This window comes from Macaca thibetana, chromosome 5 (assembly GCF_024542745.1).
Source record: "Macaca thibetana thibetana isolate TM-01 chromosome 5, ASM2454274v1, whole genome shotgun sequence".
Classification (NCBI taxonomy): domain Eukaryota; kingdom Metazoa; phylum Chordata; class Mammalia; order Primates; family Cercopithecidae; genus Macaca; species Macaca thibetana.
Window position 1 is genome coordinate 39,473,818 of NC_065582.1, and position 17,679 is coordinate 39,491,496.

At 36.2% G+C, this 17,679-nt stretch overlaps 3 protein-coding genes across 9 annotated transcripts in view; 1 reads left to right on the forward strand and 2 right to left on the reverse strand.

The window, feature by feature from the left end:
• The window catches only part of RPS3A (ribosomal protein S3A), a 1,130,248-nt gene that overhangs the window by 761,165 nt on the left and 351,404 nt on the right, over nt 1–17,679 (reverse strand). The gene's annotated exons all lie outside the window — the stretch shown is intronic.
• LRBA (LPS responsive beige-like anchor protein) overlaps nt 1–17,679 on the forward strand; it is a 758,453-nt gene that overhangs the window by 681,567 nt on the left and 59,207 nt on the right. For all 5 annotated transcript variants that reach the window (XM_050791167.1, XM_050791166.1, XM_050791168.1 and 2 more), the window contains one exon: nt 16,079–16,168. In XM_050791167.1, coding sequence (XP_050647124.1) covers nt 16,079–16,168 — 90 coding nt within the window. The remainder of the gene's footprint in view (nt 1–16,078; nt 16,169–17,679) is intronic.
• Nucleotides 1–17,679, reverse strand: part of MAB21L2 (mab-21 like 2) — a 501,930-nt gene that overhangs the window by 237,691 nt on the left and 246,560 nt on the right. The window lies entirely within an intron of this gene.

Below are 17,679 nucleotides of genomic sequence, written 5' to 3' on the forward strand. Positions count from 1 at the left end.
ACCCCAACTTAAGAATATATTCTTATCTGTTTACTCTTCTTTATTTCTCTGTATTTTGGCACTATTCTTTTTTTCTCTGCCTTTAACATTTTTTTAACCTATTCTAGTTCCTCAATATTACATATATTCTTTTATAGATAAGGGACAAATAATAAAAGTTGATTGTTTTCTGATTATTCTGCTGATTTTGGCTTGTCTCATTCACTTCTTTTCTTTCAAACACAACCTTATTAAGCCTTTCTAACCCCATTTTTGAAAAAAGTAAAACCCAAGGAAAGAAGAAATTTTCAAAAAAGATAAAAATTAGAATATTTGAATTCAGGGTCAGATATGAGTAAGAATAACTATTTTTACTAAGAAAAAAATTCTCTTAAAATCCAAATGCACAAATTAAATACATGATGAATATTTTATAAAATAATTTTCCCTCTTCTAAAAGATTTAACATAAGTATTTTCCTTAAATTAATATATTTAAAGTATAATTGTATTTATAGGCATGGTTTCTAGAACAATTCTGTATCCTTATCCAGAATTCACCCATTAATTTTCATATAAATGCTGTCTGCAATATTCAAAGGTTGAGAGCTCAGTATCTAGACATTAGTATCTTAGTGTGAAATAGTTCATTGATGAAGTTCAGAAATATATATATATTTTAAAATGCATATGTGCATATGTCTGTGTGTGTATATATGTAAATAAATATATATATGGCAATGTTACGTTCACTGATACAGGAGCACAAAGGAGGCATTTCCAACCCAGATTAAGAAAGTATCAACTGTCTGAACATAATCCTTAAGAAATTTGAGTTAAGTCGGTGAAGCAAAAGAAATGGAAGGGACATTAAAAGCAGAGAGTATGGCATGTGGGAAGGAGCACAGTATGGCTCTATGACTAGAAAAACATCATGTGGTAGGTAGGGAGAGCATAAGAAGTTGGTGATAGGCCAGGCAAAGTGGCTAACACCTGTAATCTCAGCACTTTGGGAGGCTGAGGCAGGAGGACTGCTTGAGGGCAGGAGTTCAAGACTAGCCTGGGCAACATAGTGAGACCCTGTCCCTAAAAAAATAAAAATAAAAATAATTAGCCAGGCGTGGTGGTATGTGCCCATAGTTCCAGCTTCTTGGGAGGCTGAGGCATGAGAATTGCTTGAATTGAGGAGGCAGAGGTTGCAGTGAGTCAAGATCACACCACCGTACTCCGGCCTGGGTGACAGAGCAAGACTCTGTCTCAAAAGAGCAGCCAGGTTGGTGAGATCTCTAAAACATATTTGGAAACCATTCATGTCTGTTCATTATTATTAGTTCAAGCCACCACCATCCTCTCCCCACTGGACTAACGTTAGTAGACCATGTCACCTTTTTCTATCCCTGCCTACCTACAGTCCACTTTCCACAGAGCTGCCAAAGTGGTATTTGAAACTGTAAGTCAGATCATTTCACTTCCTTCTTAAACTTTCCTATTTCACATCAGACATAGAATAAAATCTGCTTGACTCACATGATCTGGCCCTGCGTACCTCTCTGATCTCATGTCATCTGTTCTCTTCCTCGTTGATGTGTCCTATCACACTGACATTTCTGTTCCTGATTACATGAAGGGGAAGGCCTTTGTAAGTTTAATATCAAAACTAAAAGTCATTAAAGAAATTAATATATTCATGTATAAAAACTACATGAAAATGGAAGTTTCTGAACATCTAAAGCAACAACAAATAACAAAGTACAGGAATAGAAAACTCATGAAAGATGAAATGCAAGGCATATATGAAAAGCACTTTAAGCTGAGCACAGTGGCTCACACCTGTAATTCCAATGCTTTGGGAGGCCAAGGTGGGAGGATCGCTTAAGCCCAGGAGTTTGAGACCAGCCTGGGCAAATAGCAAGACCCAGTAAGAGAAGCAGTTCATCCTCACTATTAATCAATAACATTAAATTGGACACACAATAGCATTTTTGTCCATTAGATTATCTGAGATTAAAAATGATAAAAATTTTACTGTTATCAATTTTAATGATAAAATTTAATGAAAACAGATACTGTCATATATTTGGGGAGAATGAAAATAGGTTGAATCTTTATAGCAATCTGTATTAATTATTAAAATGTTCATGCACTATTTACTTAGAACTCTAACCAAAAGTAGTAATTGACCAAGTGTGAAAAAAATATTCAGTTATCTAGTTGTTCATATGTATTAGTCTGTTCTCATGCTGCTATGAGGACATACCCGAGACTGGGTAATTCTAAAGGAAAGAGGTTTAATTGACTCACAGTTCTGCAGGGCTGTGGAGGCCTCAAGAAATTTATAGCCATGGTGAAAGGGGAAGCAAACATGTCCTTCTTTGCAAGGTGGCAGGAGAGAGAAGAATGAGAGCAGAGTGAAGGGGGAAGCCCCGTATAAAACCATCAGATCTCATGAGAACTCACTCACTATCACAAGAATAGTATGGGGGAAACCACCACCATGATTCAATCACCTCCGATGGGGTCCTTCCCACGATGTGGGGATTATGGGAACTACAATTCAAGATGAGATTTGGGTGGGGACACAGCCAAACCATATTATCATAATAGCAAAAAAAAAAAAAAAAAAAAAAGCAACATAAATGTCCGGTAGAGAACTAGTTAATTAAATATTGGTAAATTTACACAATAGAATACTGTATGTCATCAAAAATGTTGCTGCGTAAATCTACATGTATTACCATGGAAGTATATTTTGCCATATTACAGTGAATAACAGATAATGTTATGAAACATATAAAACACAAGTGCATGAGGAAAAGCCTGGAATTATGGACCCCAAAATGTTCATGGTCATTATCTTTGGTTAATGAGATCATGGAATTCTTTAATCTGCCTCTTTCTATATTCTAAAAAAGTATGTCTCTGGAAAATGAGAGAGAGAGAAAAAGCCAAACACAACTCTTTTTCCCTTTTCAGGGGGAAAGAAGCCGCTTCTTGAAAAACTGAACAAGCAATATATGTTAACATGAGGATGTGAATACTGACTTTGTTTTTGGCTGCTCAGAGGTGTTTTGTAATTACTTTCTGGGTTTTGGCCATGTTCTTTCCCAACATTCAGTGTTATTAGGGTACTGGCTGTCTATAATGATCTTCATGTAACTTTGACAGGGATGAAGGGATTTACAATTTCTTAACTTTTATCTCAGAAATCAGAGTACCTCCAATCTCTTAATTTTCTGTGTATGCGTTATTTAACCCACTGAGTTATGGGAGTTTTCATACTTTTTAACATTTGAGTTTATTTCTTCATTTTTTCCCATCATATTTGATGGGGAACACAAAGAACACTTCTACTTTTAGGGAAAATATCTTAGATATATCGCTGTTAATTGTAGTTTTGTCATTATCTAAAAGCAAGAAAACTTTTGGCTTAAGATTCATGAATTCTAGATCTCTGGGTGTGCCTGTGTCTGTCTGTGTGTGTATAATTAAATAGTTATACAAAGTACTTTAAAAATGTATTTATCAAAGCAATACATGTTAACTATTTCAAGAGTCTAATAATACAGAAAGTATAAAGTGAGAAACTAGAAAGCTCTCATCCTCAAATTGGTAACTAATGCGAGAGTCACATGCTAATGTCTAGCTATAAGTTCCTCTCTGATGCACTTTGATGTGTATGTAAAGAAAAAAAGCCTCTGCCACAGAACTCACCATCCTTTCTAATGCCTGAAATTCTACCATTAGAGATCACTTATTTGGTTACAAATCCTTTTTTAAAAATCCTTTCCAATCATATGGCTGTCTGTGAACAAGACTGGACAGTAGGTTTTGATAAAAGGAAAAGTACAAAAACAGCAGAGTCTGGAGCAGTTGTTGTATAGGGGGCACCAGGGCAGATCTCGGGGTGTGCCTGGAGGTTGGAAGAAGGGGTAGGGGTTCAAAGGCTGAAAGATACTTGCAGATAGATGTTGCTGTCAGACAACCTTAATATGAACAATATTATCTGTGCTTTTTCACCTTTTACTTTGTTATAAGTACTTGCTACATTTCCTCTGAAAGTGTCATTTTCTTCTTTACTTTTCACGTAAATACATTGTTTTATGTTTATGTGAGTTCAGAAATTAAAGTTTTAAATTTCCTTTTGAAAATGGAACTCAGCTCTATTTGCATTGATAAATAGGGAAGAGGGAGAGCCATGATATTGCCCAGTTTAAAGAATTACTATATACAAGTGACCTCAACATGAAAGTAAAACCTGAAAATTTTCCCTAAGTTGTGTTTAGTGTCAGTGGTTGGTTTTCCCTTCTCCAAATTTATCCTTCCAAATGCTGTCTTAGCTATGCGTAATCACTCTGAGGTCTGTTTTCCAAAAGAAGCAGCAGCAGTGTTTAAGTTTACATGACCCCAGTTTCATGACAGCAGTAGCAAATCAGATATCTTATCCAAGGAAAAGCATTTTTGGCTTAGAATTCCATCAGTCTGTTGGTGGGAGTCAACAGCTCATTTCAGCTCCAACACTGCTGCAGAACACTGGCTGCAGTGAATCTTTCAGAAAGCATAAACACAATTAGTATTTATAGCATTGTTAACATTTGTTAAATAGTTGGGGGAGTGGTCTGTAAGCCTGTTTTAAGCAGGTGTCGCAAGAATCTTTGTTGTGACTGTAGTGAGATTTAAGAGTAGGACACGATTACAGTGGTTGTAGCAATATAGTAAATTAGGAGTATTGAATACAATAAGTTAAGATTTCATGCAGTCACAATTCAAAGTGTTATAGAAATAATCATGAAGTATCTCTGGCCAGAAGTGTGTTACACAGATGGCATATTTGACACAGTGCAGAGCAGGAACTGTACAATGAGAAGCCAAATAAACGGTAAGGATTAGTCAGGTTTTAATTGAAAACCTACATTTAAAATACCATAAAATTATGCCAGAGTTTCTTTCACTTCAAAACCACAATCATCAGACAAAAATTCCCTTATTCAATTAAATGAGCATCAAAGTTGTCAGTAAAGCTACTCTTTGTATTTTGCTCATTATTATGTCTTTTGCAGACTTACTAGTTAAGTTAGGTATAACTAAATTATACACTCAAGGGCATGAAGCAAAGTATTAATATTTTTATGATGTTTTTTCCTATTAACTACAGAATTCTGAGCCGTTCTATTATACTGATGACTTTTGTCATGAACCCCTGTTTCCTTTCAGGCACCATCTTTACTTCATCTAGGTCACTCTTAGCAAATGAATAACCAATGACTGCTGCTTTTCATGACACAGTTTAAACGTATTTGTCTGATTTTGAGAAATAATTTAACCTTCTGAAGGTAAAAATTAACTCTCTGGATGTTGTTGGCTTTTTTTTTTTTTCCCTTAAGAACTCCACTGTTTTTTCAACATTTGCTTCTTAGCATTGGCAACCTCTTTGAAGACATTCCACTTATTTTTCTAGGCAGGCTGCTTTATCTACTCATTTCCAGTAGCCAGAGATGGAGGTGTTTTGAATGAGCACATCAGTGTTCTAGACAGAGATACTGTTTGAAATTATCCATGAACACAGTGCCGCTGAACATTATTGACTGACGTTTGTTTCTGTTGGTTGTGTCTGCTCTGACTAGCTGGTTTCTTTCAGATTGGCAGCTGGGATTATGCTGTAGTAGATGGACAGCTACAAGAACTGGAGATTGTAGTGAGGCTGGGTTGGGACTCAGTTTAATGTGCCTGAAAAGTACGGGCTTAGTTACAGGCACTAACGGGAAACTCTATGTGCATTTTCACAAATTATAATTACATCATAGCTTATATTAGTAACTTACATAATAATATTATTTGAGTAGATATGCTAGTAAAAATACTCCTTTCCCTCTCTAATTTCCTTCTCCCTCTTTTCTTTGCATTATTGTTTTTAAACATGTTTTACTTAATTTAACAAGCTGCTCTTTCTCTTTGTGTTTTATGTACTCCATTCCATCATGATATGTATTTGTTTCCAGTTACCTGATGCATTCTGAGTGCTTTTTGGAGGAAAACACATTATTTACTTAAACAAGTTTATATTTAATTAATACTTAATGATGGCAAAATGTTGCTAAAACTAAGGGATCCTTGGAATCAGATACAGATAAGTTAAAAAGTAAACTCAGTATTAACAAAATTAATTTTATAGCAAGGTCTATAGATTTAAGTTTTTGACCAGTTTATCAACTGAAGTTGTTCTTAGATGGTTACAAAATATTCCTTGGGAGAGGAGCAGAAAAGATAACTGTTGGGTACTGAGCTTAATACCTGGGTGATGAAATAATCTATACCACAAACCCCCAGGACACAAGTTTACCCATGTAACACACCTTCACATATACCTCTGAACCTAAAATAAAAGTAAAAAATATATATATTTCTTGCCATTATGTTAATGGATAAATAAAACTTCATAAAGACAAGGCAGGTGGCTCGGCCAGGCGTGGTGGCTTAGGCTTGTAATCCCAGAACTTTGGGAGGCCAAGGCGGGCAGATCATTTGAGCTCAGGAGTTCAAGACCAACCTGGGCAACATGGCAAAACGCCATCTCTACAAAAATAGAAAAATCAGCCAGGCATGGTGGCACACACCTGTGGCTCCCTGCTACTCAGAAGGCCGAGGTGGGAGGATCACTTGCGCCCGGGAAGCAGAGGTTGCAGTGAGCCGAGATCATATCACTACACCCCAGCCTGGGCGACAAAGTGAAATCCTGTCTCAAAACAACAACAACAAAAAAAAAGACAAAACAAAAGCAATTTTATAATATTATACCAAATATTTGCAGACCTTTTTTAAAAAATTGTCTCAGTTTTAGATTTTTTCAAAATGAAAATTGTTTTGTTATGCTTATTTCAAAAGTAATACATGCTTTGTGTACGATATCAATTGGTATAAAAATGAGGAAAGTATACATTTTTATTCTGCCAATCTTTTCATCCTTCCTCCATTAGAGAAAATAGCTAATAATAGTTTGGAATATACCCCTCCAGATTTTGCATGCAAGTGTTCATGCATATGTATGTATGTATGTATGCACATAACACAGGAAAGGATATGTGTTTTATGTATATGTGTGTGTGTGTATGTGTGTGTGTGTGTACACATACACATTTTTTAGCTGAAATAAGGTCATACTCTATACACTTTGGTAGTTAGAAATTTTTCTTTCTTCAGTATGTTATGAACTAGTTTCTATGTCAGGTATATTCAACTCATTTTAATGGCTGCATAGTATTCCATTATCAGAGTTTAAGTAGTTTTTTCTTCCAATTTTTACTGTTTTAAACAGTACTATAATATCTTTGTACTTAAATCTTTTTGTCTTCATCTGATTCTTTCCTTATGAAAATTCATAGAAGTGGGGCTGGGCATGGTGGCTCATGCCTTTAATCCCAGCACTTTGGGAGGCCGAGGCAGGCGGATCACCTGAAGTCAGGAGTTTGAGACCAGCCTGGACAACATGGCGAAACCCCATCTCTACTAAAAATACAAAAACTACCATGTGTGGTGGTGCGTGCCTGTAAGTCCAGCTACCAGGGAGGCTGAGGCAGGAGAATCACTTGAACCTGGGAGATGGAGATTGCAGTGAAACAAGGTTGCACCACTGCACTCCAGCCTAGGTGACAGAGTGAAACTCTGTCAAAAAAAAAGAAAAAAGAATCATAGAAGTGGAATCAATAGCTCAATCCTTATTTGACAACATACAAACTTGACTTTTGTCTAAATTCTTAGATATCTATCTTTATGTCTACGTTCTCAAAACTAAAAATGTTAAGTCTTTCAAGTCCAAACTTACATAGAATCACTTCTGTTGAATTTCATTTACTTTTCTATGTATTAATAGATTATTTTGCAAATTTTCATTGAAAATATCCTCTGCTATATATTTTGAACATTTATCTGCTTGAGTTTTAAATATTCCATATCCTAGTGTATCCATTTTCCTGAAAAACTATTTATCTTTTATGTTTATGCTTTATAAAGTTTGAATTTTTTGTTTTTATTTCTAGGGCATTTAAAATATTTACATTTTAATCTTAGAAGACTCTTTTTAAATACTTTGAGTTAGGTTCATTATACTAATTTTTAATTTTCTGAATTTATTGCTGTGACAACTAAAAAGTATTCATAACTTTGTATTTCTTTCTTAAGGTTAAGTGGAAGTCTGGTTTTCAAATGTTTCTAAATGATGCTTTGTCTTTCTTTCTTTTAAACCTGATAGAGTAAGTAGTCATTTGATTTATATGTTTTTAAACTTACTGATATCAAAGCTAAAGTTGAACCATAGCTCCAAAGGACACTGAGGCTAGTTAGCTAGACTGTAAACTGAGTAGAAACCTGTCAAATATCCAGCAAGTGTTCTACAGTTTAGGTTCAAATATCTGAAGGGAAAGAAGAAAACTGGCACAAGTAATGGTATGATACCACAGTAGACATCACTGGATAGTCTTAGTGTGACTTTTTAAATATTGAAAATAATTTAATCTATGAAGTCTTGGAATGCTTAAACATTTCTTGGTAAAGAGGTAGATTAGCATCTTACAACAGCTTTCTTGAACTTAATTTTGGCAATGTGAAAAAGTTTTAATATATTAATAAATGACATATCTTTTCTTAATAAATTATTTTGTCTCTATTTCCCTATTCCAATTTTATAGTGCTTTCAGATGTAAATATGTAGGTGATAAAATGCAATTTCAGAGTTCTGTGCTTAAAAAAAACAGCATATATATTAATTGTGTCCATATGTTTAAGTTATTTCTCCCCTACCCTCTATCTTAAATAAAATTTTACAGTATTTATTGTTGGTCACTAAGTGCTGTACTGAGTTAACTTGTTTCCTCAGTTAGATTAAAAAGCCTAGGTCAGAGAGACTAAAATCGTCTTTGTTAAGTTGAAGCCAAATACTACATTGTCACTAAGCCAAGTTTACTTTCCTTTACTTTTATTTCTTATTTCTTTCTTCCTATGTGTATGTATATTCTCTCTATATATATTGTCTCTTTTTCTATATATAGCTATAAAATCATGCAAGTATGCAATAGTTGGCACACACAAAAACAATAGAATACACAGCTTGTTGAAAATCTCTTCATAATATTTCCATTTAAAAATCCATTAATAAATTCTCTAGGTAATATTTGAGATGCTGTTTATAAAATATAAATATGTGGTTTTACTGGAATGTCTTGAAGTATTTGCATAGTCTTTTTTATTACTATATATCTCAACATCTGGAATGTTGCCTGCTGACTTCAGGTTTTATTATAGAAAGTAGTAACAGGCTATTTACAGAAATAATTGGAAATTGATGAATAAGAATATTAAATAATAAAGCAAGCTTTTTGTAGAAATGTTTTAATATAATATTTTATTCAATACTAGACTGCTCTGTGATTATGGTGGTAGTGTGTTTCTTAGCTGCATCCCTCCTAAATTAAGTTGATTTGCATGGACATACACTCGGTAAATATTTACTGAGCACCTACTATGTGCCAAGCTGTAGAAGCACAGAAATATTAGGCAGTCTCTGATCTTAAGGAGCCTTATAGTCTGATCAATAAGTTGGAAAATTAAACCAGTAATTAGTATTAGATAAATAGGCAGTAAAAGTTTATGCGTGTTGCTACAAGAGCAAAAAGGGAGGGACAGCAACAGTCTGGGTGAGGTCAAGAAAGATCTCCCAGAGGCCAGAGATGCCTGAGTTAAGTCTTCAAGAATGAGGAGGCAAAAAACCACACAGAGAAAAGGAATAGAAAATATAAACAAGAGCTTAAAGGCAATATGATGCTGATTACATGTCATATTATAGAGTGGTGAAATGGACAGTGGTTGGGGCTAGATTACTATTAATCTTAATGATGAGTAGCTGGTAACATTTGCTGAGTACTTACTTAACCCTAGCCAAGCACTGTGTTAAGTCTTTAATATATATGCTGTAATAATATCACACACTTACTGATAGCTTAGTATGTGCCATGAACTGTTCTAAGTGCTGTATATTATCTCATTTAATCCTCACAACAACCCGATAAAATACTGACAGTTATTATCACAATTTTTTGAAGAGGAAATTAAGGCACAGAAGGTTAAGTACCTTGCCCAAAATCACTGTTCTAATATGTGATAGTGGTAAGATTTGAACTGAGGCTGTCTGATTCCAGTGTCTGCATACTTAATCCTATGCGTGGTGCTACCCAGGATAAGGATTTGGAATGGAAGGCTTTGAGTCACGTAATCAAATTTGCAACTTAAGGATTGAACATCTCCTTACAAGTCTGAGTATATTCAGCCCCTTTGAAGAAATATGAAGGCTGCCAGATAATGCTTATATTTTTGGTCATTGTAAGATACTTTTATTCTCCATATGTATAGTCTTGCATTAAAACAAATTGCTTAAAGGCAGAAACATTCTCTTATTTTTCAATGAATCTATCTAGGACATTGTCTAGATTGACCTCACTTTAAGATAACCTAAAGCCAAATGTCTTAATAATTGTTGAAGGTGGCTAATGGATACGTAGGGATTCATTATCCTATTCCATAATGAAAAATTTTACATAACTGAATGTCTAAAAAGTGATCACCTAGGACGAAAAGTCTCTAGGTGAAGGAGAGTTCATTAAAAACAGTTGAGGCATTTGGTAATGTTTGTTAAGCTACCCTATTACCAACCCACCTTCCTGGACCTTACAGGGTTTAAGGGTGCTTGTATGTTTCCTGTTATTTCACACCTCAATTTATACCTTTACATTTTGTATTGCTCTATACAGAGGACTGAATAGACAAGTGAAGATAAGGCAATAAACATAATCACTTGAGGGACTTTTTCAAATCATACATATTACCCCAGGATTTCTCACTTGACCTTAAGAATTACTACTATAGTGAGACAATGGAGTGTTGTCATATCCTCCAGTATGCTGGAGCTGAAGAAATGAGAATTACTGCCTTTAGTGACATCTTTCAGAGCTTCCCTGAGAGACTCATTTGGTTTCTTTGTAATAGCAAATACCAGCCTTTACTTAACACTCCTTATCTTCCCCTGCAACCTCAGTCAGCCCTCATCAAGACGTGTGCTCATCTCTCAAGCTTGGTTTTGTCCCCAGTCCAACCACAGATGAGTCATAAGGGTTCCTGGCTGGCTTGCTGTATAACAGGCACTCAGTAAATTTTTGTGTGTGTAAATACTATGGGCAAGGTACTCTTCTACCTGTTGCACATATATGATATTCAGACCCTTATACCAGGGGTCCCCGACCGCTGAGCCACAGCCTGTTAGGAACCAGGCTGCATAGCAGGAGGTGAGTGGTGGGCAAGCATTACTGCCTGAGGTCTGCCTCCTGTCACATCACCCACAGCATTAGATTGTCATAGGAATGCAAACCCTATTGTGAACTGCACATGTGAGGGATCTGGGTTGCATGCTTCCTGAGAATTGAATGCCTGGTCATCTCAGGTAAAACAATTTCATCCCCAAACCGTATCCACCCCCCCTCCCCAACCAGATCCGTGAAAAAATTATCTTCCATGAAGCCAGTCCCTGGTGCCAAAAAGTTTGGGGACCACTGCCTTACAGTATAGTTGTAATGACAGACATAAATAACATTACAGGGAATTCTGAATCAAGTATATACTGTAATGAGCAGTATGAACAGGTGTAATATTATATAACAAGATTAGGGAAACTTGGTAGAACTCAAGCAGCGTTTTCTAGAGAGGGATAGAACTTAGAAAACTGAAGATAAGAGTGACCATTCTATGACGGGCAGTGGCATGGTAGAAATTGTAAGGCAGAGATGGCTTATATTTGTAGAAGAAAACCAGCTTGACTGAAAAGGAACACTGGTATAAGGTAATAGATAGGATGAGAGAATAAAAGTTAGAGAGGTAGGAAAACCTGCAATGCCTGGCGTTATCTTTTAAGTACTTGGAATCACTTGAAGACATTTGATCAGAGAAATATTGCATAAAGGCAAGTTTAGGAAAACTCAGTTCTGCAGGATATGCTGAAGGCAGAAACTGAATAGAGGGGGGAAACCAGCAAAGAGACTATTTTAATAATCGATACTTGAAATTATAAGGGGCCCGGATTCAGAAAGGAGTGGTGAATGTGATCAACTTTGAAGTGATTAGGCTTAGTGACTTATATGTGAAACAGGTAAAATTTTTAAAATATTGACAAGATTCTGAGCTTAAAAAAATCAGAAGAATCTAATTCTTGACTGAGGAATGCTAAAATAAAAAATGGTATTTTAAGATTTTAGATGTGCTAAGACATACATGTGCTTACACACAAGATGGCCAGGGCAAACTTCATGGGAGTGGCCAATCCTCTGGTCATAGGACTGGAAACCTTTCAGATAGAGGTAGAGATTGAAGCCCAATAGAAAAAAATTCCAAGAAAGCAAGCTTAAGTTGAGTGAATCATAGTGCTAAAAGAGAACTTTCAGTAATAAATTCATTTATGGATGACAAAGAAGTCAGCAAAAGACAGAGATTAAAGGAGTAGACTACAGAGCCAGTCTAAGCATTAAGCCATTGAAGCCACAGAAGGGAGAATCTCTGTAAATTGCTTCAGATATTAAGATGAATGAAAAATGGCAAATGAATTTTAAAAGCATGGAGGAGAATCTGGAATTGTCAGTTGATGATATAAAGTGTGACTATAAAGTTTTGAGATCATAGTCATTACCTTACAATCTTATTCTATAATTTTCACACTTGAAAAAGTCCTTTCTGTTGCATTTTTAATATCAAGAACTCAAAGGTTAGTCAAGAAGTAAAGCATTTGTGTCTGAGAATTCCACAGCCTTTTCAGATGCCTTCAAGACTTGGAAAGAAACTTTATTATTATTTAACCTGTGTGAGAGAATATAGCTTTTATTCTGTCATTGAGCTAGAATAATCAGACCACTATATTATGTGACTTGAAAAAGCCTTTTCCTCAGATTTTTCAGTAATGTGCCAGTTGTATAAAAATTTTCACTAAAGTGTTAGTTAAAAAGAGGAGATTGGTATTTTTGAAAGTTGTCTCATCATCCATAACCTTTCATCTCAAAACATTGTTAAGTGGAAAACACTGTATGTAATATTAAGGCCAGTTATATTAAATTTGTATCTATAATAAAGATGTATATGCAATAACGTCATCATTCATAGCTTCTCTGTCGTAGTTGGCATTACTGCCCATTCTGTCTTCACAACCCTCATCCTATGGCTTCCATATCACTCTATGCTGCTTTTCCTCCCACCCACCCTCTGACCGCCCTCTCTCTGTCTTCTTCATTACTTCCTCATTTATACCCTAAATATAAATACTTCTTGAGGTTCAGCTCTAGGTGCTTTTGTGTCTGGGTCTCATGTATTTTCCTCCTAGGGCTTAATGAGTACAGTTTCAGACTGTGCTCCGGAGCCCTAAGGAATTCTCAGAGTTATCTCAGAGGCTGCTGAGGAGGCTTGTTAGGGATGGTTTCACCCCTGTAAAGTTGAATAACCCTATCTCCATGTATTGAGGTTTCATATAATATTTCATTTCAAAAAGGAAATCATTTCTGTTGCTTAAAAACATACAGACATGTACGAGAGAAAGATAAACATTAACTTAAATTAGTCTTTTGTATGAATGACACCAAAATCAATACCTCTCTTCCCTCACCTCAGAGCCATTCTTAGGCTTTCTTTTACACATTGGACATATTGACCTAGATAAATGGTTATCACTATCACTTTGGATTCCATGTGTCTGACATAAAATCTACTGTCTTTCTCCTGCCAAACTTGTTTTCCCTAGCAGAAACTCCTGTACTCCTATTTCTGCTCATTGCTTTAGTATTGAAACGTGCAAGTGGTTTGTTTGTTTGTTTGAAGAAAAGGAATTAGCTTTGTATTTTCTTCATGGCTCAAAGTCATCAGTCCCTAAGACCTATTGATTTTTCCTTGGCTGGTTCACATATTCATCTCTTTCTTACTATTACCATAGCTTCCATAAGGATCCAGGTGTATAATTCCTCATGTTTTGGACTGCTCTCAGAACCTTCAAAGAAATCTCTCTGTCTCTAGGCTCTTAGCCCTGTGCTATATTTTGAAATCCAGAGCCAGATTTCAGTTTTCTTAAATAATGTATTTCTCATTCTCTTCCTACATCAACTCCGGAAGCATTTCTTTCTTCTTTATTTTAGCTGTGTTAAGTGGGGAACACACCAACTCTGAAATAATAATACAGTACAGCATTTTACTTAGTGCTTTGTATGTGCTAGGTACTGTGCTAAGCACTTTATATGCATTATCTTATTTCATTTTCCAAACAATTATATGAACTAGCTATTGTTACTGTTTCCTTATAGATGGGAAATAGAGATAAGCTAATTGCCCAAAGTCAAACAACAGATAAGTGTCAGAGTCAGGATCAGCACTCTGAGCCATCTGACATGATAGGCTAAGTACTGAAGCAATAAGTTATTTGCCACCTCCCCTCCCCTTTTAATCAGGGAGGCATGTGGGCTGCCAGGCAGGAACCACAGAAGGCAACTGTTAAGGAGACCAGTCTTTCTTGTACAGTGCACTCTTGTTCAGGCTGCATTCTTGCCCAGGCTGGAGTGCAGTGGTACAATGATAGCTCACTGCAGCCTCAAACTCCTGGCTTCAAGCTAGTCTCCTACTTCAGCCTCCTAAGTATCTGAGACTTGAGGTACACACCAGCACACCCAGTCAATTTACTTTTTGTAGAGACAGGGTCTTACTGTGTAGGCTGTTCTTGAACTCCTGGCCTCAAGCGATCCTCCTGTCTTGGTTTGGGATTACAAGTGTGAGCCACCATGCCCATCCTTACCAGCTGTTCTTCAAAAAGACTTAAAGTTGTCACTCATAAACTAAGTCCATAAGTTCATATATCATTAAATAGCAGTGTTGCTACCTCCTTCTTTATGACTACCTTTAGCCTTCAGGTTGCCATTTTATGATCTTTTTCTCAAGCTTGTTCTTGATGTTTAATCATAAATTAATTTCACTCTATCAAAAAAATTTGAGATGATGTTCTGAAAATGATCCTAGTCCCTACCTCACTTCCTTTTGGCTCCAATTCTTATTCTTATTAATTTGAGGGTTTTCTTAATCTTTTTAGCCTGGGAGTTAAGAATACTGACTGCTGTGGGAGTGTCGAAGTAGCCTTTATCTACCCTTGCTTCCTTCTCCCCCCTCACCCATCATGTAGCATTTATTCATTCAGCCAATTTAGGGATCTAACAGTGAAGAAGATACATAAACTCCTGCTTTCATGGCTTTTGTATTTTACTGGGAAGAAACAGATATAAACAAGTAAACAAAATGCTTACAGATGTGATAGCACCTGGCATTTAGCAGTTTCCCATGATGGGTGGTTGGTGATGGAAATGGGCATCTGTGTGCTATGTGTGCACCAAGAGCCATAGTGGGAGAGTGCCTTGCAAAAGCACACATCTTTCAAAAAGAGCACACATACACATGTTCCTCATGTTTAGTTACTCCCTGGGTTAACCGTCTCATGCTTAGATGCAACATATGGCTTTTACTTTGTTATTTAGTTATTTAACTTCAAAGAGACTGTCAACAATAATGCTCTTCCTATGGCAAAATTAATATAGCATCAAGCCAGTTTCACAGGTGCTATGTTTCTTTTTTCCTCCTTTTTACTCCCCAGGATGAAATGGGACCTAGAATCAAAGAAGCAATCGTTTTTCTCTATACCTGTAAAAGATTAGCTTTTCATCATTGGGGATGATGCAAGCAGGAAAACCAAATGCAAGAAAACAGAGATGAAGCCAAAAAGGACAATTTCTGATTGTAATAGCTGGTTTCTGTTTCATATCACTGAACAAGATGAGAAAGTTTTGCAGAGTTTTATAGGAACAGCTTCCACGGTTCTAAACGATGACCTCACCCTCAATGCCCTTGCCAGGTGGTTAGCCCCACTGTGAAAACACGGGTTGATTTTCAACATGAAACAAGCCAGAGTATGGAATGATATTTTCAGGTGACAGTTGGGGTTCTATTGCCTGTAATTAGCACCTCTTAACACTCAGACTTGCCCCTGCCCTTTTCAGGCTATTGAAGCTCAAATCCGAAGTTTTGGACAGACTCCTTCTCAACTACTCATAGAGCCCCATCCTCCCAGAGGTTCTGCCATGCAAGTGGTAAGTGCCATTTTTACTCTCCTCATTTCTTGCCTCTCCTTCAGATCATGCTTGATATTCATAAGTCTTTCATTGTGCTTGAGTTTCTCCACCACCTGTGGGTTTGTTTTTTTATACAATATTTGTTAACCTGCTAACAAGCAGCAGATGTTATTGCATTGTCTCCTGGAGTCTTTGAGAAGGTAAATATTGCTCCAGTGTATTTCATCAGTTGGTGTCTTGTGTTACAAAATTGGAAGGTCCATAATTGTCATGAATCCTCCCTGTAGGATAAAGGACTCCAGACATAGGGTTGATGACTTTTCTGGTTTGATCCTCTGAGTTTCTAGATTAGTTTTGCTGTTGTGTTTATTCTCTACATTCCAATATATTTTTCAGTTTGGGAATTTTAAAACAAATTCTAATACATAAGATACTGTTACTGAAGGTCAGGGACCACACTGGGGGGAAAATGATGGTTTGGTATAACAAACCACCAAAAACTTAGTGGCTTAAAACAATAATGTATTTTATTTCTCATGATTCTGAGGGTTAGATGAAAATCTTTTCCGCTCTTTTCACCTCAGCTCACTCACACACTTCTCCGGGGTGGGCTGATGTAGCCAGCTTCTCTTTCCATGTGGCCTTTCATCCTTAAGGAAGCTAGACCAGGTCACTCCCATGGTAGGAGCAGTCCCATGAGAATGGAGACAGAAGCGGCCAGACTTCTTGAGGCTTGCTTTTGAACTTACACATCATTTATGCCACATTTTATTGGTCAAAGCAAGTCAAAAGTCAGCCCAGAATCATGGGTAGGGAAATAGACTTGAGCTACAAAATAATGTGGCCATTTTACCTTTATAGTTCCCGAAATTTTAGGGGGAAAATTCTTCAATGAGAAAAAAAAAAAAAGGCACAGTAACAAATTGAAGTGCATGATTAACATAATTTTTAAGGAATAGACTATTGATATTGTTTTTCAATTGTCCCTCATAAAAAGAAGTTGCTCTTTGCTGTTTTAAATTAAGAATAGAGACTACAACGTCTGTTCCTGTAAATATAATGAACAATTATATAAAGTCAAATTCCATGTTGTGGCATAGAGATAGCAGAATTTTGATAAATACTGGGAAGGAAAGAGTAGCAGTGAAGAAAGTAAGAAATAGAGAGGAGGCCCTGCTACCTCTGGCTCTTTTATCTTCTTTTTTTCCTTTCTCTTCCCACATCACCTTCTTCTGTGTCTTTTTTCCCTCAGTGCTCTTTGTCATTTTCCTTCTTCTTCCAAGACTTTTTGTCCTTCTTTATCTAGCAATATGAATTGGCCATCATAAGCTATATACATTTTAAAAATTGTTTGCATCACTCTTTCCCCTACATGTTTTTAAATCAGTAAAATCAGATTTAGATGAACATAAAAAGTGATTTTAGTGGGCAGAAGACTACACAGAGAGCGAACATTTAGCAAGAACAATGGAAGATAGTGCCATAAAAATAGTAAGAATGATTTATGTTTGTGTTTGGAATTAGCTTTA